This window comes from Callospermophilus lateralis, chromosome 14, assembly GCF_048772815.1.
Source record: "Callospermophilus lateralis isolate mCalLat2 chromosome 14, mCalLat2.hap1, whole genome shotgun sequence".
Lineage (NCBI taxonomy): Eukaryota > Metazoa > Chordata > Mammalia > Rodentia > Sciuridae > Callospermophilus > Callospermophilus lateralis.
The window spans coordinates 38,212,866-38,234,751 of record NC_135318.1 but is presented as its reverse complement, the minus strand read 5'-3'; the positions used below and the strand labels follow the sequence as shown (position 1 = coordinate 38,234,751).

Genomic DNA, 21,886 nt, shown 5'->3' with positions numbered 1-21,886 from the left:
GGTCTGGACTCAGGTTAAGACAGAAATTATGCTAATTTTCAACATTAAATTTGAATTTCAATTTGTGCTGACCCCCTAACATCATTTCCAACTGCCTCAATTTTATATTTATTTGTAGTATACTAGGTGTTTCTAAAATTTACTAACCAGAATATGAGTTCCATTTTTATGTTTTGTTTACTGAGGTACCCTGTGCCTAAAACAGTACCACAGCACAGCTCAGTAATATTCTAAAACAGATGAATTTACCCAAACCCACGCCAAGCCAAAATCTTGACCAAAAAGTTCTGTTTTGCTATATCAGTGTGAAAGTCCTGTATTTCCCGCTACCTATTATAACAACACTGTAATATAGATATTGGCACATAAAGTTAGCAAGTTGAACAAAAGACAACTCTACTTCAAACAAAGTGCTATATCAGTTTTGGCTGATAGTGGTTCTAGAATTCCTAAACCTAACCTCCATTAATCTTAAATGTTTAATGTTAGTTACAATGTAATGATCAGAAAAGATGATTCTATGAAGTGAGAGATGAATGTATAAGGTAATATTGCAGTAATACTAAAGTGATCTTTATAAAACCACAAAATGGGTAATGTCATCTTCATTATTTAAAGCTCTTCAGCAGCTCCTCCAATGGGTCATATCTGGTAGGAGGTGCAAGCTTTGAAGTGAGAATTCCTGGACCTGAATCCCTCTGTCATTTATTAGTTTGTGTGACCTTGAAAAAGTTAGTCAACCTCTCCAAAATTTAGTTTCCTAATTTGTAATTAAGGGGTAAGAATACCTTAAAGGATGGTTGCAGGGAATGAATGAGATAATGCATGCAAAGCATAACAGTAAGTCACAGAATCCTTACTATTAGAAGTTCAAACTCTTCATCCTGTTAAAAAAAGCTCTTAAAACTTCTGCCTCCTTTGCTTTTTGCCCATGCTAAAAGACCACATCTACCTTGTCCTCTCCTAGGCTTCAGTCACACCAATCAATCTGCCAGATCGATTTTCAGCAACTGCCAGACCACTTTCTCTATTGCTATGATTCTGTCAAGTTGGCATGCCCTCCTCCAAACCTCTATTCATGGAAGTTAAGTATCTGCCCAACTTTTGAGGCCTGGTCGAAGTCTTACACTTTCTTTGCTAAGAGACCATTCCTGCCCTACCTCTAAGTTTAATTTGCCACTCGTTACCTTTCTCCACAGTGTACTCTGTATAAATCTAGTCAACCTTTTCTAATTAATCTGTATGCTTTCTAAGAACAGCCAGTCTCTCTCATCTCTGCATATCCCAAAGCATCTTCTTCAATGCCTGGCAAGACATAGGAGATCAATAATTACTTGTTATGAAAATTCAATCTTCTCTCTAGAAATAATATAAAGAGAGGAAGAGGAGCAAATTTTCTCAAAAATCTATGAATATCCTAAAGCATCCAATTTGAGATATAAATTTTATTAAGTTTTTGCAGGGTCTTCTGTTTTTCTCTTTAAAACCTGTGAGACTTTACTATTCTATTCCAGAATGGACCCGCAGTTGTTTTAAAACCTAGAATACCAACTTCTGCACCTAGTTAATTATAATTAGGGGACCAGGCCCAAGACTTCTGAATATAAAAAAGGAAGGAAGGAAGGTTAGCAGTACTGGAGAGGTGATGAATACTATGTGTAAGTCATCAGATAAAGAAGAAATACCTACTTATTGTTATGAAAAACTATAGCTAAAACTTAAGAGAAACTCGTGAAACTGTCTACTCCCCAAAGGAAGAAACTGAATTTAGATGGAATAGAACAAGTATAAGAAGAGATGTTAAGTAAGCCCAAGAATCCACAAAGAATATGTTCTCAACATGTATCTGTGAACTGAGCTTAAGAGCAAAGGGTCAGCATTTATTGAGGCAATAAAAAGATAAAGCAGTTTCAGCAGTATCTAAATGTAAAGAGCAACCACATTTACCCACAAAGTAAAAGAAAACCGAAACCTGCCTTATGCAAAGGAAGAACATTATCCAAAACCAATTCCCTATCCACTTGCAGACTTCTTGCAGAATTCTCTAAAGCTTTTTCACTCTTTCCCTCCCATATTTTTACAGACATCAGTACAACACTACTGAGGTTCAGCTTAGTATATCATTTGAAAGAGCCAAAAATGTCTGTTACACAGAAAGGCTTTAGTCTGAGAATTTTATTTTCAAAGGTCATGGAAATGTCTCTAGGCATCAAAGCAACAATGTTAGAAAAACCTATTTTAATAAACTACTAATCTATAACATTAATTATGAGAAGGAAAGCAAATCCCTTATTCAAATTTTTAATTTGTTTTTAATAATTAATAAAAAAATTTTAAAAGTTAACTTAGCTTGCTCAACTAAAACTCTTCACATTTAAATAACCTATTAGAGAAATATTCTGAACTATATTCTAATCCAGGGAATGGTAAACTTCTTCAGTAAAGAGTCAGAAAGTAAATACTTTATGCTTTGCATAAAGCATAACCAAGGAGGAAAAACCAAGGAAATAATAGGTCTCTTTTGCAACTACTTAACTCTGCTGTTACAGCAAATTTTGCATGCTTTGAAACAACATTGTTATTTTGATTTTTTCCCCCAACCATTTTATAAATGTAAAGCCATCCTTAGGTAATTAAATGCACAAAAAACAGATAAAGATAACTTTATTGAAGATATTACTAGAAACTAAATCCAATTTTCAAAGAAAAATACATATAAAAGTAAATGAGGGCTGGGATTGTGGCTCAGCACTAGAACACTTGTTTAGCAGGTGCAAGGCCCTGGGTAAAATAAGCACTACATAAAATAAAATAAAGGTATTGTGTCCAACTAATTCTAAAAAAAAAAAAAAGGTAAATGAAAAAAGGACTTAAAACTATACACACATCAAGTGCACTGTTAGGAGGAAAAAAATGTGTGTGTATATGTGTGTATACACACACATAACATATATAAAAGACCAAAGGAATTATATCAAAATGTTAACAATAGAATAAAGGGTGGCGTTTACCTTCTCTTTTATGTGTTTTAATTAATGAAACTTCTACAATAAACATATAATTTATTTATTTATTTATTTGTTTGTTTATTTATTTATTTAAAGAGAGAGAGAGAAAGAGAGAGCGAGAATTATTTATTATTTATTTTTTGGTTTTCGGCGGACACAAAATCTTTGTTTGTTATGTGGTGCTGAGGATCGAACCCCGGCCGCACGCACGCCAGGCGAGCGCGCTACCGCTTGAGCCACATCCCCAGCCCCAACATATAATTTATAATCAGAAAAAAATCCTGAATTTTAACTTTTTTAATTTTTTTTTTTTTAATTTAAAAGACTGATCTTTACACTTACCTTTGAGGGTTCGCACCTGGTTCTGCTTGAAAACAGAGCTTAGGTAATGAGGTGATAAAGAACCACTGAAAAATAAAGACACAAACATGCTTAATTTATTTTGCTATTCATAAGTTAGTCACAAATAGAACTGATATGTACCATAAAAAACAGACTGTTTTTACCTTGTAATTTTGCTACTAATACTCAATTTAGGAAGAGTCGGCCAGAGCATAAAGTACATACTACCAATATTGGCACTCGACCAATATTAAATCACAATTATTTGGGTGCTCTCAGGCCAAATAATTAATTACACACAGTTGTTGGGCAAATTAAATAAGAACAATACATTTAAAATGCCTGGAACAGGGCTGGGGTTGTGACTCAGTGGTAAAGCACTTGCCCAGCACTACATCAAACAAACAAATAAACAAGTAAACAAATAAATAAGGTTATTATGTCCAATTACAACTAAAAATATATTTTTTAAATGCCTGCAACAGTAATAGTTATTGGTTTTATATTATATGCATTTTTTACATATATGTATATGTTTGATATAGTATTAACATAGTTATTACCACAGAAATCAAAGCATTTAAAAAACTAGTGTTTAATGAAGACTAATGATACCAGTTAAGTTCCTGATTTTATTAAGAATTATCAATATCAAATTAAACTTTCTTTGTGGAGAAAGACGTACACAGGTGGGTTTCCACCCCTACCTCCCATTCCATAAATTAAAATATTTTTTGGGAAAAACATCTTCTGTTCTTTGGACTTTTTGCCAGTACAAAATAATCTGTTTTGTTAATGGAATGAAAAGTTTATTTCCCTCCTAATCAGTTTTTACATACATTGCATCTTATCCATCCTTTCTCAGATTTGTAAATTATAACATGAGAGGGCTATACAAAAGTCTGTCAGATGAACCAAAAAGGGAGAAAATATTCCATTTTACATTAAGGTTTTAAAGATTTGTAATCTCTTTGCTGTCAGTTAATCTATTTTTAAATCACAAAACCTTTGTTTAACATCTACACTTATGATAATGCTAAAAAACATAAACATGAAAATGCAACATATCAAAGGCCCAGTAAAATGCATTTGTGATGGTTTACAAAAAAATAGTGCCAATTCTCCCACTTATTCGTATTTTTAAAAAGCACAGTTAGGGCTGGGGATGTGGCTCAAGCAGTAGCGTGCTTGCCTGGCATGCGTGCGGTCGGGGTTCAATCCTCAGCACCGCATACAAACAAACAAATATGTTGTGTTCGCAGAAAACTAAAAAATAAATATTAAAAAAAAATCTCTCTCTTAAAAAAAAAAAAAAAAGCACAGTTAAATAAAACACACAAGTGAATATCAACTAGAACTTTTCACTAGTTTCTAATGTATAACTTAACTAAAACACCTCATAAACACCAACATTAACTAAATACCGAAGAAAATAACTCCCAGATGAAGATACAAGTACGGATAACTTCTTTTCTAGGTTTTACTTCACAAGGAGAAATCACTCCGTAGTTTTTTTAAAGAATGATCCATCTAATCTTCCAATATGGTAAAAACTTAAAATCTCAACTGGTGTGCATATTATTAGCATTTCAATTCTAGTTTTCCTAGTTTTTTACAGTATTCAATTATAACCATTCTTCTATATCTAATAATACCTTAAGAATTCAAATGAACCATTATATGAATATTAGTAACTGTTGCATCTCAGAGTTCATTATAATGTACTCCCTTACATGTGTTTGAAATTTTTCATTTATTATATTATTAAAAACCTTTTTTTAGAATTTTTTAATATTTATTTTTTAGTTTTCGGTGGACACAACATCTTTATTTTACTTTTATATGGTGCTGAGGATCGAACCCAGCACCCCACGCATGCCAGGTGAGCGTGCTACCGGTTGAGCCACATCCCCAGCCCCTATTAAAAAACCTTTTTAAAGTTTTCAAAATACAAGTTAAGCATCACAGACTACCACTAAAAGTATTTAAGGAGTTCACATTATTTTCAGATCTAACTTAAAAAGAGAAAGCTAGAAAAAAATCCATAGGAGTAGCTGGGTTTACTATTTGTTTTTCTTGTAATACTGGGCATTAAGTACAGGGCTGCTCTATAATGAGCTACATCCTCAGCCCTTTTCCATTTTGTAAAGGTCTTGATAAATTGCCCAGGCTGTCCTCAAATTTGCCATCCTCCTGCCTCATCTCCAGAGTAGCTAGGATTATAGATGTGTGTCACAGTACTTGTCATAATTGGGTTTAAAAATAAAAGCCAAGGGAAATATATTATAATTACTTTTACGAGGAAGGGGGAGCCTTCAAAAAAGTATTCTACTTGCTGTTTAAACTTTTAGAACAAAATTTTAAATATTGAAAGTGCTATTAAAGAGGAAAAAAATAAAATAGGAACTCTAAAAATGTATATAAAAATGTTATAATGACAAACTGTTTATAGTCTTATTTAAAATTTTAAAATATACTTTCACTTTCCTATGGTCTGAGTAGTATTGCAAACAATTAAAATGATTTAACCTTTCTGTGACTAAAACTATAACTTTCTTTAGCATTTACTCATCATATATTATACTGACTATATTTCTAATAATTTATTTGTTCTCAATTATCCAATTTCTTATTTCCTAGACACCAATTCAACCATAAGTAAACATAAATGCTTTAGGTTAATGTCATACACAGATACCTCTCTATACAACTAAAAAGTCGCACAACTTTGTTAAGTTTCTCCAACTCACACAATAAAACCATCTAACTCACCACTGACAGTTACGAGGCTCTGAGGAAAAAGGTTGCTTCTTCAGTGCCTGCATAAGATTGGGTTTATATTCTGGATCAACACACCATAAGGAACCTTTGCCATTAACCTACAAAAAAATGCACATGAATTAGTAACATGGAATTTTTAAACATACACAATCAGTGTCAGAATGTTTTTAATAAATGTTGTGGAGGGGAACCCTCCAGTATCTTTTGAGTACAATACAAAAGTTGAAGTGAATTAGCTATGCCTGATTGTAGTACCCATGTGATGTACAAAATTTCCTCCAACTCACAATACTAGAGAAGTTCAAACTAATTTTCTGTTTGGTTGTGTTTTTGTACTGTGGGTTGAAGCCAGGGGCACAAACAACTGAGCCACATTCTCATCCCTTTTTATTTTCTATTTTGAGACAGGGTCTCCCTAAGTTGCATTAGGGCCTTGCTAAGTTGATGAGGCTGGCCTTGAACTTGTGATCTTTCTGCTTCAGCCTCCAGAGTTGCTGGGATTACAGGAGTACTTATGACATAATTTTTACAGAATAATGGCATAATAAAAAAACCATAGTTCCATAAATTTAAAAACTGAGAAACTAAGAGCTGGAGTGTAGCTCAGTGATAGAGTGCTTGTTTGTGTGAGCCTTGGATTCTAGCCCAATCGTCAGAATAAGAAAACAAACATAAAACACAAAACAAAGACTGAGATCCCAATCTTTGCTTATTGACTGGCTATGTGACACTGGACAAATATTTTAATCTCTGAGAATTAGACCTCTCATCACATTTTATCCACAAACAAAACACCAATCCAGGCCACTTCACTAAGGTGGGATGAGATTCAAAAAAGGTAATTTATATGTAGATGACACAGCTGCAAAATAAGTAGGTTATTCCAAACTTGGCACATAGAAAGGTTTATTGAATATTGAGAGTTTAATAAGAACAAAAATAAATTAATTCTGACCATGAGACACAAGTTAGATAATAAATAGGGATAAAAAAAATTTAGAAAGGAAAACAAAAAAACTCCTATCTGTGAAAAGATACAACAATTGAGTGTAAGGCATTTTTAAACATCCCAGCAATTTAAATGTAAAGGAAAAGAAAAATTATAGATATCCTATCACACTGTCATATAGGAAGAATGTATTAGATTATCAGATCAATCTTTCTGGTATTTAGTAGCAAGATATCACATAAATTATACCAAGGAAGTATTCAACATTATGATTTTTGGTCTAAAAATTAAGTTTTACAAATGTTTTTTGGATTAAGTGATGAAATTTAGATATATATTTGGTCATGTGAACCAAATGATAAATATGCTTTAAGGAAGGGAAATAAAACTTTGAAATGTTAACAACTATAATACTCTTTGTCCCAGAGCCAATTCAATTGAAGAAGAAAGAAGAAAGAAGAAAGAAGAAAGAAGAAGAAGAAGAAAGTGGTAGGTGCCTATAGTTCTACATACTTAGGAGATCGGTAGGAAGATCACTTGAACCCAAAGAGTTTGAGACCAGCCTAGGCAAGATAGGGAGACACTGCCTCAAAAAAAGAAAAAAAAAAAAAAAAGAAAAAGAGAAAGAAAGATATGCAGGCATTATTTTTCATACACTGAATGAAACAATTCTTTTAATAATTTTAGCCATATTCTACCTAGGTTTTCCACTCCTAGAAACAATTTAGTTCAAGTCTACTTTTCAAATTCTATTGTAAGAGTACTGCAAATTGTTTTTATCACAGTAGAATTACTATTTCCTTGAAATAGCAAATTGCAAGATCTAGTACTAAAAACTTGCAGTTTCAGGGCAGTAAAGTATCCTGAGTACTGCTGCAAAAAACAGTCTGGCTTATGTTACCATGGCAGCATTTCCTCTCACTGGTTCTGTTCATGAACTATCACTAACAAAATAAAACTATGTATTTGCTAATCTATGTTTTGGAGTCTTTGTACAAAAAGCAACTAATTTTTAACTAACTCTCACTTAAAATTTTTGATTCTATATTATTGTGCTTGGATGATGGAACACAAGAGCCTTGAAAGTTAAGTACTGCTTTTAAACTAAATTTGTCTATAAAAAAATAATCTTTTGTGCAATGGAAACAGGAAATATGCATTCTCTCATTTACTGTTTTGCATACTGGAACTCTAAGGCTTCTGGACTTATTTGGTAGAAAACCACTAAAGTTTCTGAAGAAATGAGAAGTATATCAAAAACTGAACTTAATACAGTTTATCTTAATGGAAAATTTAAAGAATAAATTGAGAGAACATGCAATGTTTACTATTCCTGAAATGTTTTTATGTTCTTCCCTGTCTATCTCTTCAGTGGTTTTTATAAGTACTGAACTAAAAAGAATTAAGTGATTGACAAACAAGGCAAAATTTTAATTCCATGTTTCTGAACTAAAATCTCAGTTATAATGTTTTAGTTTGGCTTTATAAATTTTTAGAAAAACCAATATATTATTTAAATGTGAATGTTTAACATATAAAACCCAAATTAAACCAAACCAAAACACTAACATGTCTATCTTTTGTGATTTTAAAGTTCTGAGACAGAACACAAACTAATTAGATCTGTTTTTTGGCAAACTAACTATGGCATTGATGATATGAGAAAAAGTCTAATCAAGCACTTTTATCAGATGGTTGAGTATGATCACTTTGGTTTGTTTAGACCTTACCATCTTGCCTTCCTTTAGGGACTACTATCTCTAGATAACAGTTAATTATCAGAAAAGTGCTGTCAAGATTTCCAAATTCAGGGCTGGGGATGTGGCTCAAGAGGTAGTGCGCTCGCCTGGCATGCGTGTGGCCCAGGTTCGATCCTCAGTGCCACATACAAACAAAGATGTTATGTCCGCCGAAAACTAAAAAATAAATATTTAAAAAAAAAAAAAAAAAAAAGATTTCCAAATTCAATTTCAACATTTAAGGGAAGAAAGAATAACCTACTTGTCTTCCATGGATTAGGAAAAAAAAAACCTGTTAGTTTGAGATACTAACTCAAAACAGAATTCATGAATTTTTTAAAAAACCATATGCATTCCCCATTCTCAATGAATGTATCTCTCTCTCTCTTTTTTTTTTTAAACAAAGCGATCTATTGATTTTTAGGAACACCATCATCTATAAATTCCTTCTCTCCTACCCTGACTTGTGATAGCTTTCCAATTTTTGTTCCAATGTTATAATTTCTATATTTATCCTTTTTTTTTTTAATTGTAAGATTTCTCTTCCTTTTCTTGATCAAACTACCCATACTGTGGGCAAATGTATCCCTCCCATTCTCTACTTCTTACTTCCTGAATTCCTTTCTTTCTCTAAACACTCAAAAAAATGCTCAGATTATATAAATAATGTACACAGGACTAGGTTGTTTTTTTAGCACAACCAAATATTACCACTGGATATATTGTTTTGTAAATTTTATTACAAATAATACCATAATGAATATATTCATCTTCTTGTGTGCAAGTAAGAATACCACCCCAAAGGAGAAATTAGAATCTGATTTGCTAGGTCGAAGGAAAGCACATTTCCAATTTTAATAACTACTGCCAGGATGCCCTCAAGAACAGTTACACTAATTTACACTCCTGTCAATGTGAGACTATCACTATTTCCCTCCATGTCCTCACCTAATTTGATATTATCAGACACTTCAGCATTCTAATGGATAAAAACAAAGGTTTTGTTGTTGTTAGTGTTATATTTTTTATTTGTATGTCCCTACTTACTAGTAAAATGAACATCTTTGCATATATATTGACCATTCATATTTCCCCTCTGTGAACTGCCTGTTCATATTCTTGCCCGTATTTAGATTAGGTTTTCCTTTTCTTTATTGAATAACATGAATTTCTTATATGCAGTGGTACACTGCTGGTTGTAAACATCTCTTCTCTACTCCAGATCTAATGACAAGATGTTGGTAGCTTAAAATTAGCCATAATAAAAATATTTTTACCACAGAAATCTGGAAAAACTAAACCTCTGACCCCCAGCCAACTGTTAAATACCATTATGTGTGTGTGTATGTGTGTATTCCTAATTTTTTGGTTGCTAACTTGTCTCTTCTTAGCCAATCATTTAAGGCTTCTGCAACACTGAACACTGTTGGTCATTCATACTTAAAATACCTTCCTTGGTTTCCTTTACACCACACCTTTCCTAGATTCTCCTCAATGCTTATGACCTTCAAATTTAGCTCTTTAATCTCACTGTATAACCTTTATTCCAATCCCTTATTTTCAATTTTAAATACCTAGTACTTAATGGGGTGGGGGAGTTACTAGAGATTAAACCTAGGGCCCTCGCACATACCAATCAAATGCTCTAACAAGGAGCTATACTCCCCGGCTCTTTTTTGAAATAGGGTCTCACTAAGTTGCCCAAGCTGATCTTGAACTTTCAATCTTCCTGCCTCAGACTTCCCAGTAGCTGGGATTACAGGCATGAGTTAACCATGCCTGGCATAAACAATTACCTGCCATAAGTGTAAATACAACAGTTTCAAAAATAGAAAAGAATTAAGCAATATAATTCAATAACAAAATTTAACGGTGCACTTTGTAAAGTACATATCCAAAATTTCTAACACTAAAATAAAATGTACACTAATCTCTAACTTCCTCTCCCCTACAATCCACTATTACAAGAAAATCCTTTCCCTTAGAAAATTGATTTTTTTTTTTTACCATGGTAAGTGTTTTAAAATTACCACAGCAAGTTTTTAAAAACATTTTACTATATATATTTTATATAGAGAAACCATTTTTACCCAGTAGCATATTCTAAAATTGATTTTGTAAAAGGAAAAAGAAAAAGCAAAATTTTTAATCTAGTCGGAAATTAGGTAGACCTCATATTGCAATTAGAATATTGCTAGAAACTTGGAAAAGGAAAATATTACAATAGTCCTTAAAATTTAAGTCGTGAAAGGCAGACAGACTGCTATGTCTATTATGAAATACCAGACATCTCCCATTAACCCCATCTAGGAATCTCACATAATGCACTTACTCATACATTCTACTAAATTATACATACGTTAACTGAGCCCTCCTGTGCATTAAGCTTGACGTTACATGCTAAAGGCATAAAAATGAGAACATGGATCTTATCCTCAAAGAAAATGTTCCTAATCTAGCAAGAGAGAGACAGTGAGTACTTTGGTTGCTGTTGAACTTCTGGTTTTTAAAAATATATTTAAAAATGATTTCTTCTTCTATATTTTTTCTTCACTTTTTTTTTGTCTAATGCTATAGCTTATTTCCCTAGATTGTATGATTTTTGATAACAGATCTGGAAACTATGATTCTGTTTATATGATAGAATAAACAATATGATGGACTCCCTAGCAAAAAATCTAAAATCATGAAAAATAATTTTTAAAAGATTTTAATTATATCACTAGGTTTGCAGGAAAGGGAGTAAAAAAAGCCAAAAATAAAGAGAAATCAGGAATTTTAAGTGTCTGACGCTTGCTTTGTCCTAGAGGTATCTGTTATAATATGATGAACATGATCTTCCATGTTGATATCTCATAGGACAGAAAGACCATGAGACCAAGCAGAGACAACAGAAACAACAGATGCCTACCTGAATGGGTACAGACATTAGGATTATGGTGATAAAATAATATGAAATATTTTTCAAAATTGAAGGATAAGTTTGAATATAATCAAGAAGACACTATTAAAAACAATCAGATTTGAAAAAGAACCAAAGAGAAGTACTACAAATAAAAGATAAATTAACTAAAATTAGAAGCTCAATGGATAGGGTAAACAACATATTAGACATAACTAAGGAAAGAACAGGTGAACAAGATTGAGCAAAAAACTAACACAAAACTCAGAAAGATTTTTTTTAAAAAGATACAGTGAAAAGGTTTAACATAACCTAAACATGGTTCTAGATAATAGAATGATAAAGACATTGTGTTCAAAGAAACAATGGGTTGAAATTCTTCAGACATTATTGAAAGAAAAAAGACAAATTACTATTAAGAATAAAGCAATTATACCATGAATGCATATTCATAATTAAACTATCCTTTGAGAGCAAAATAAAAGTAATTTTTTAAAAATTTTAATTGTAGATGGACACAATACCTTTATTTTCACTTATTTATTTTTTATGTGATACTGAGGATTGAACCCAGCTATATAAAAATAATAGTGAATTATGTAGTGTTAAATAAGGCAAGTGTTAACATTCCCAAAGTCATAATGAAAAACAATGGAATGACTTAAGAAGTGAAGGGAATCTATTCAAAAGAAGTCAAAAGGAAGGCTAGGCAGATGTTATGAACTAAATTGGGTCAGCTTTTCTCCCTCCAATGTGACTATATTCAGAGATAGGGTCTGTCAGGAGGTAATTAAGATAAATTAATTGAATATGATTAACATACAATCATAGATCATAACAATCAAACTTGAAAAATGTACATTCTCCATTATACATGGAATATTTATGAAAACCAACTATATTCTAGGCCATAAAGGAAACTTCAATAGATTTCAAGAATCAATATCTGTCATAGCCAACTAGACAATTAATGTTTGTTGTTTTAAGTCACTTATTTTATGGGTAATCTGTTACACAGCAATAGATAACTGATAATATCATAAATATCATTACAATGCTTAGAAAGAATAGCAAAAAAATGCCTCAAAAAACTATTCATTTAAAACTGTTTAAAATATTTCTTAACAACGTATATATGCACACCAATGTTTATAGCACAATAGCTAAGCTATGGAACCAACCTAGGTGTTCTTCAACAGATGAGTGGATAAAGAAAATGTGGTATATATATGCAAAATGGACTGTTACTCAGCCATAAAAAAGAATGAGTTTATGACTTTGGCCAGTAAATGGATGGATCTGGAGACTACCATGCTAAAATAAATAAGCCAATCACCAAAAAACCAAAGGTTGGATATTCTCTCTGCTATGCAGATGCTAACATACAACAAGGGTCAGGGGGAGGGAAGAATAGAAGTTCAGTGGATTAGACATGAAGGGAAGAGAGAAGGGATGGGAATAGGAAAGACAGTGGAATGAATTGGACATAACTTTTCTATGTTCATATATGAAAACTCCCACCAGTGAAACTCCATATCATGTACAACAACAAGAATGGGATACTAATTAAAATAAGTTATACTCCATGTATACATGTCAAAATACACTCTACTGTCATGTACATCTAAATAGAACAACAACAACAAAAACTTATGGATAAAGAGGAAAGCAATATAAAGTAGAAAGTATTTAGAATGAATGATAATATAATACAGAATACAACTTGTTGGTATGCAGTTGCTCCTATAAAAATATGGAGTTTTAAATAATTATGTTAGGAAAAAAGCTGTGTCTACCTTATAAATTTTGAAAACAGAAAAGCAAGATGTATACTTAACGAGCATTCATATATGCAATGATTTATTTCTAGCTCTCTATTCTACTCCACTGGCCTGTCTTGAATATCCTAACTTCATATTAACTCTTGCAATTTATTTAAGGCTAGCTGCCATTCCATCTTGTTCATCTTCACAAGTGTGTTGATAATTCTTTGTACTTCCATATAAATTTTAGAATCAGCTTGTTATTATACTAGTTTTCCAGCCTTCCATTCCTCTCCCCCCAAACCCCTCTTGAAATTGATTAGAACTACAGTGAATCTAAGATCAATTAGGGAAGAACTGCCTTCTTTTCATATAGCATCTTTCTTCATTTACTTTAATTTTCTGTCTCTATAAAAGTCTTGTACATCTTTTGTTAGTTATTCTTATTTAGTGCTATTACAAACACCAACTTTAAAATTCTTTCATTTTCTGACTACTGTTAATACAACTGAGTTTTAATTATTTTATTTTTTTGTAGTGCTGGGGATTGAACCCATGGCCTTGTGCAAAGCAAGCACTCTACCAAATGGGATATCTCCCCAGCCCCTACAACTGAGTTCTTAGATGTTGATTTTGTATTGAGTAACCCTGTTAAATTTTACATCCACAATGATGACCATATGATTTTTCTCTTTTAATCTGAATTTCTGCTATTAAACCAACTTCACATTCCTGGTATAAATCAGTCTGGGAATGATATTATCTTGTACATGCATTGCTAGATTCTGTTTCTTAACATTTTGCTTAGGATTCTTACATTTATATTCATGAAGAAGACTAGCTGGTGATCTTCCAGTTTTATAGTCTATATTGAATTTTGTTATCAAAATTAACTCAGTTCATTATCATTTGAAGAGTCAAGACTGGAACTCTTTGTTCTGTCATTGTGGGACAAAACTTAGCTATAAGACCATTTGGTACCAGGGGTAGTGGAGCACAGCTGTAATTCCAGCTACCTAGGAGGCTATGCAGGAGGAAGGCAAATATGAGGCCAGCCTGGGCAACTCAATCTGATCCTCAAAGAAAAAAAAAAAAAAAAATTTTAATGGTGAGGGGTGTAACTCAGTGGAACTGAGTGCCCCTAATCCCTAGTACCACGGGGGTATGGGGTGGGGTAACAATATAAAAAAATCTGGTTTTGATGAGTTCTTTGAAGGAGAGGGAAGAGTTTTGTTTAATTTTATTTATTAAAGGATGATTTATATTTTCTACTTTTCCTTTAGTTTTGAAAAGTTGTATTTTCCTTGCTTTTATTAACTTCATTACGTATCTAAACTTGTCATTCTCTTTGCATTCCTACTATTCTTTATCTCTAACTTTTGCTTTTATTCTTTTTCAGTTTTGGCAGAAGTTAACAATTTAGTTAGACCTTTTAAAAGAACAACTTTTTTTCTTTTTTGATCCTCTATGTTTGTATAGTATAATGGTCAACACTCCAAACTGGCCATGGTGGCTCATTCCTGTAATCCCAGCAGCTCCAGAGACTGATGCTGGAGGATCACAAATTTGAGACTGGCCTCAGCAACTTAGCAAACCTTGTCTCAAAATAAAAAGAGCTGGGGCTGGGTACCGTGGCACGTGCCTGTAATCCCAGCAGCTTGGAGGCTGAGGCAGGAGGGTTGCAAATTCAAAGCCAACCTCAGCAAAGGCAAGGTGCTAAGAACTCAGTGAGACCCTGTCTCTAAATAAAATACAAATACAAAATAAGGCTGGGGATGTGGCTCAGTGGTTGAATGCTCCTGAGTTCAATCCTCAATACCTACCCTCAAATTAAAAAAAAGAAAAGAAGAAGGGCTGGGATGTAGCCATATCCCCAAAAACACAAGGAAAGAAAAAAAAAAAGGAATATTGGAAAACAGACTCTGATCTCAGTCTATCTGGGTTCAAATTCCAACTCTTGTACTTACCAGTTATATGAAACTGGGCAAAGTACATGACACTCTCTATTTAAATGTCTTCACTTTTAGAAGAATGATTACAACACTTATTACCTCAAAGAGTTGTTCTGCATGTTGAGTTAATAAATATAAGATATTTAAAACACTATACAGCTCATAGTTAACTATATGAATATTTGCTACTATTAGTACTAATAGTGCTATTGCTAAAAAGTCAATACATTGACAGATATTTAGTTAAGATGGCACAATAAAACATTTAAGCACATGGATCTTGTTGGTGTGTTATATACTTCATAATGTAGCTGCTGTTGTAATTAGCAAATTTACTTACCCAGCAAATAGGCTAAAAATGTTTTAATTTATATGACAAAGGAAGAATTAGATACCAATGGACAAAGATCTCTAACTATGTATCAAAAGTTTTAATGTGCATATTCACCACTGCAATAATTTGACTAGAAATTTAGCTTTAGGAAGAAATGAGACAAGCAAGCAAAAATGTATATGCAAGATTTTCACTGTTAGCATTGTTACAAAAAAAAAAAAAAAGAGAGAGAGAAAGAAAAGAAACAAATGTCTGTCCACAGGTCACCATTAAATAACATGAAATAAAATTATTCATTAAAGCCAGGCACAGAGGCACACACTTGTAATCCCAGTGACTTGGGAGGCTGAGGTAGAAGGATAACAACTTTGAAACCCAGCCTTATAAACCCAGTGAGATCCTAAGCAATGTAGTGAGACCCTGTTTCTAAATAAAATACAAAAGAGGGCTAGGGATGTGACTCAATGGTTTAGTGCCCTTAAGTTCAATCCCAGGTACCAAAAAAAAAAAAAAAAAAGGAAAGTCTGACTTTTTATTTATATTTAATGCCATATATTATTTACTAAAACTGAAATAAAAAGGCGCTAAGAGGTCAAGTCAAACCTGGGTCTAGGAATATCTGATTTTTCTCTTTCATACAAACTCCTCAATTTATATATATTTATATAATAGTTCAATCTGATGAAAAATGAGGGAGATCTGATGTTATAGTTTATAGAAACTATAAAACAATGATCAGAATAAAAAGGAGGTTCTTGGGTATTTATAGGTGCTACTAAACACTGAATTTTCTAGACTCTAACCATGGCTTTGCAGACAAGGATCAATTAACTTTACCTACCTGGATCTCATTTTCCCTGGTTATGAAATTAAGATGTTTATCAGGATAATTTCTAAATTCCTTCTAAATTTAACATTCAAATAACTAGGCACAGTGAAGGGCAGATATACCAGATGACTGAGGTTTCTAGATTAGAATATTAAACTGAAAAAAAAAAAAAAAAAGGAAAGAAAAGAAAAAGAAAAAAGCCATAAGCAGTGATACATGCTTAGAATCCCAGCAATTTGGGAGACTGAGGCAGGAAGATTACAAGTTCAAAACCTGCCTCAGCAACTTGGCAAGACCATCTCAAAATAAAAATAAAAAGGGTTGGGGATGTTGCTCAGTGGTTAAGCACTCCTGGGTTCAATCCCCAGTACCAAAAAATTTTTAAAAAGTCAATCAATCAATAAAAAGAATCCTAAACCAGCCTTTGAAGAAAGGAATTAAGTTTGGTTCTATATAAACTGTAGAGATATCTCTAAATCTAATAATTAGCTACAAATTTAATTCTGGCCTTTAGAAGAGAAAACTGGGAGTCACTAGAATCCTGGTGAAATATGAAAACACTGATGAGATTACTGAAGAAAACATGGGAAAAACAAGAATGAACACTAAAGTTTAAAAGGTGAATGGAAGAAAATGATGGATTCAAGGCAAACATGAACAAAGTAGAATATAAACAAATCAAGGAAAAAAATAATTTCTAAAGCTAATCTTATGCTATAATGCAGTTTAATATTGGAAAAGACAAAAGAAATCAATGGATTTAGACATAAGCCAGGCAATGATTACCAACAGATCAAATCCCACATGTTTATTGAAACTACCTGTTTGAATGGTACTAATTGTAACTTTCCTCTGGTAGGGAATTCAGATGTTGTGTAAGATAACTTGACTCTATCATTCACACCTTCACAAAAGTAAAATAAAGAAAAACCTCATCATACCTTTGTCTCAAAATGATCTGGGGCTTGATATCAAAACTGAGTCCAAACAACTTAGTGTGACATTCATCTTTCATATTCTATCTTTCCACCCACTCTCCTACATTCCTCACCCACAGAGAATATGCCTACTCCCCCAAGCTGCAAGAAACATATACTATCGCCCTTACGTACCTTCTCTACCTGCAGAAAACCTATTCTTTTTTTAAAAAGCACATTTCAAAAGCAAACTTTTAAAAAGAACACATAAAATAAACACAAAACAAATATCAGGGTATAAGATTTCAACCCAATGCTATCATTTACATTAATGCAAATGGTCTATCCTTTGACTATAAGGCAGATTATCATATTCAATAAATAACAATATATACTGATACAGGTATAAAAACACCACAGAAATTAAGAATTAAGAGAACAATCCAGGTACCTAAACAGTGAACATAATTCTGCTAGATTTCTATCAATACTTAAAACTCCTAAATATCTCAAATGAAAGCAAATGATGAATTGATATAATTAACCTCAAAATGAAGCAATATGGCATTGTCTCCCTTAATTGTCCCATATTTTAAGAGTTCCATGTTAGTTTCTCCACCAAATAAATAAATTCCATAAACACTGACCTTGCCATGGCTTCTTTCCACTTTCTGAAAACACTTATTTAGGGACAGATTATGTCGAACAGAATTCTTCCAGCCTGTAGGTGCAGTAGCAAAATATGGAAAATGGTCCAGAATCCAGCTATAAATTTCTTTGACAGGCAAACATTTATTTGGAGAGTGTTCAATAGCCATATAAATGAGAAGACTAAAAGAGTATGGGGGCTTTGAAGTTGTTGATTTTTGTTCTGGGCTCTGGTAGCAAGATGGTCCAAAGGATGGTACATCATCTCCTTCTATGTCATACAATGGACTAACCATTGGAGGACCCTCACTTCCGAGGCTGAAGTTTGTTAGAAGATTAGTACTTTCATGAAGCCAGTTCAAGTTTGTGAGCTCATCATCTGCGGACTCACTGCCTACTAGAGTGGCCTTTGGCCTGGCAGCATCAACAGCTTCAGGCAAACTTCCCATTTTATAAATCTGACTTAGTGCCGCAACCTTTTCAGCTCCCGGGGTTTCAGCTGTCTTATCTGGAGTCATTCCAATTACTGGACCCATTTACTTTAATAGGTCTGAAACAAAGGAAAAAATGATCAGTTAATGTAATACTGACATTCTTAAACTTTAGAAAAAGCAAATAGAGATTTAAATGTTCACAAATCAAAAAATTTATAATTATCCCTCCTAATATTTAAGACAATACTTATATAATAAAGAGTTATTATATAAGTAACAGATTTATATTATTTGAAACAATGGTTAAGTAAATTTTTTCTTCTTGTGGTACTAGGGATTTAAGCCAGGAACACTCTACCACTTACCTACAACCCCAACCCTTTTTTATTTTTGAGACAGGAAATCTCTAAATTGCCAACACTGGCCTGGAACTTATAATCCTTCTGCCTCAGTTTTCATAGTAGTTTGGGATTACAGGCATGAAGCCACCCCACACACCTAAAACCATAAATAAAATAATGAAAATAAATTAAAATACTGTTTAAACGATAGTTCCAAATAAACGCTTTCATCAGATCTGAAATATTTACTATAAGAATATTAACCATTAATTATATTTTATAGCATCATACTAAAAATTATTTCTTTTTAATTTTTTAATTGAAAAATTATAAATATATATATTTGGAAGGTACAATGTGATATGGTACATGTATATACTATGGTAGGATTAAATCAAGCTAATCAACATATCTATCAGCTCACATTCATTGTAGTAAAAACACTTATCTACTGTTTTGGCAATTCTGAAATATATGGTACGCTATTATTATTAACCATAGTCATCATGCTGTGTGATAGATGCCTAGAACTTATTCTTCCTGTGTAACTGAAACTTTGTACCTGTTGACTAATATCTGTGCTTTCTCTATCCACCTTCCCTCACACCCCCAAAAGTAATTCATAACCACTATTCTGCTTTTTGAGTTCAACATTTCCTATTCACCAAATTCCTTATCACCTAAATTGAATTTACTATAAATTTATTGTCCTTTATAAACTCTAGTATTTTAAATTTTGCATTCTGCTGGGTACAATGGTGTATGACTGTAATACTGGTGACTTGATAGATTGAGACAGGAGGATTTAAAGTTCAAGGCCAGTCTTATAAACTTAGAATCTCAGCAACTTAATGAGACCTTGTCTTTAAAAATAAAAATTACTGGGGATTTAGCTCAGTGATAAAATACCCTTGGGCTGGGGATGTGGCCGCTCGCCTGGCATGCATGCGGCCCGGGTTCGATCCTCAGCACCACATACAAACAAAGATGTTGTGTCCGCCGAAAACTAAGAAAAATAAATATTAAAATTCTCTCTCTCTCTTCCTCTGTCTCTCTAAAAAGAAAAAAAAAAATACCCTCAGTTCAATTCCCAGTACATACATACATACATAAATTTTGCATTCTGCCATCACAAGTGCTGACATTCCCCTAGTGGTATACACTGTATTACCACCAAGAGAGGGGGAAAAGCTGTTTCTAAACTATCCTTTTTCATTTGTTTTGTCAAATGATTTGTTTTGCTTTTAAAACACATTTAAATTAAAAATAACACCATGGGATAACTAAAAAGAGGAAAGTGATAGAACTAACTAGCTATTTCATTTTCTTTTCTTTTTTGGTACCTGGGATTGACCTCAGGAGCATTCAACTACCTAGCCACATCCCCAGCCTATTTTTATTTTTAGATTTTATTTAGAGACAGGGTCTCACTGAGTTGCTTAGTGCCTTGATAAGTTGCTGAGGCTGGCTTTGAACTTGCAATCCTCCTGCTTCAGCCTCCAGAGCTGCTGGAATTATAGGCACGTCACCATGCCTCATAAAAAGACCTTATTTCTGAATGCAGTGAAAAAAATAGGGACAAGTACCTTCAGAGTTTTATTTTGCTTGGAATACAGCTGACATGTTACTTCAAGAATTATGCAAACTGTTCAAACTGGTAGCTACTAGCTACCAGAATTCTGATGGACATCTAAATTAGCAATAGCATCAGCTAAGATTTTTGAGGCCACACATTGTGCCAAACACTCTACATACTATTGCTCAATTAATCATTAATTAAACCCTAAAAAATTGATAATAATATTAATAATCATCTTTTATAGACAAGAAAAACGACTCAGAAAGGTTAAACATACTGTTTAAAGTTGTGGGGCTAGTAAATGGAAATATCAGAATTTAAACCCAGGCAGATTAAAATCTTATCAGCATTCTCTTCATATCTAGTTTCTATCTCTCTATGACTTGAAACATCAAGACACTGTAAAAAGGAAAAAAAAATCAAACTATAACAAATTAAGTTTTTATTTCAATCAATACATATACAAAAATCTACATATATGTTCACAATAAATTTCAGAGCTGACCTCATGTTCCTTGTAACTCACTGAATTATTCTTTTTACCAAAGTCTCTAATAACAACAGAGACTTAATGTGGTAAGAATTCATTGATTTCAAAGTCTTGCTTCCCTTTAAAAACTCTTTAGTGCATCCAGAGTCCAATTAAAAATAATTAATAAATAAAATAATTCTTTACCCCAGCCCCAAGAACTGGGGGTTGAACCCAGTGATGCTCCAGCCCTTTAAAAATTTTAAGACAGGTTGTCAATAAATTGCTGAGGCTGCCTCAAACAATCTTCCTGCCTCAGCCTCTGGGGTCACTCCCACCACCACACCCAACAAAGTATTTTATTTTAGAAATGAATTCTTAAATGGAAGGAAACCTTCTAAATGGTAACAATCCAAAACCAGAACTTCATTGTCACGAATAAGAAAATGGAAGTGAAATAAACCAGTTGCCTAAGGTTCAAAAGTTAATGAAAAATAAAGCCAAAATTATAACCCAACTGAGTTCAAGTTTTTGTCCATTAGAGTTGCACCCAATCTCTTAACCCATTAAGTCTCAATTTTTCAATTCTGAGAATATAATAAATATTCAAATATTATTTCAAAGTTACCATAAAGGTGTTTTGGGGTTTATTTGTTTTTGGCTCAGTTTAAGTTTTTTTTTTTTTTTTTTTTTAAAGAGAGAGAGAGAGAGAGAATTTTAATATTTATTTTTTAGCTTTCGGCAGACACAACATCTTTGTTTGTATGTGGTCCTGAGGCTAGAACCCAGGCCGCTCGCGTGCCAGGCAAGCACGCTACTGCTTGAGCCACATCCCCAGCCGTCAGTTTAAGTTTTAAAGGTGTTGCACACCTAGGACAACTGGACAAAATGGGTTAAGG

The 21,886-nt window shown here is 32.9% G+C and overlaps 1 protein-coding gene across 6 annotated transcripts in view; it reads right to left on the bottom strand.

Annotated features, from left to right (window-relative positions):
- Window positions 1-21,886, bottom strand: part of Foxn2 (forkhead box N2) — a 52,714-nt gene that overhangs the window by 7,341 nt on the left and 23,487 nt on the right. For all 6 annotated transcript variants that reach the window (XM_077105190.1, XM_076833111.2, XM_076833115.2 and 3 more), the window contains exons 2-4: window positions 18,164-18,714; window positions 6,123-6,229; window positions 3,351-3,415 (exon numbers count right to left, since the gene is read on the bottom strand). In XM_077105190.1, coding sequence (XP_076961305.1) covers window positions 3,351-3,415; window positions 6,123-6,229; window positions 18,164-18,700 — 709 coding nt within the window. In that variant the 5' untranslated portion in view covers window positions 18,701-18,714. The remainder of the gene's footprint in view (window positions 1-3,350; window positions 3,416-6,122; window positions 6,230-18,163; window positions 18,715-21,886) is intronic.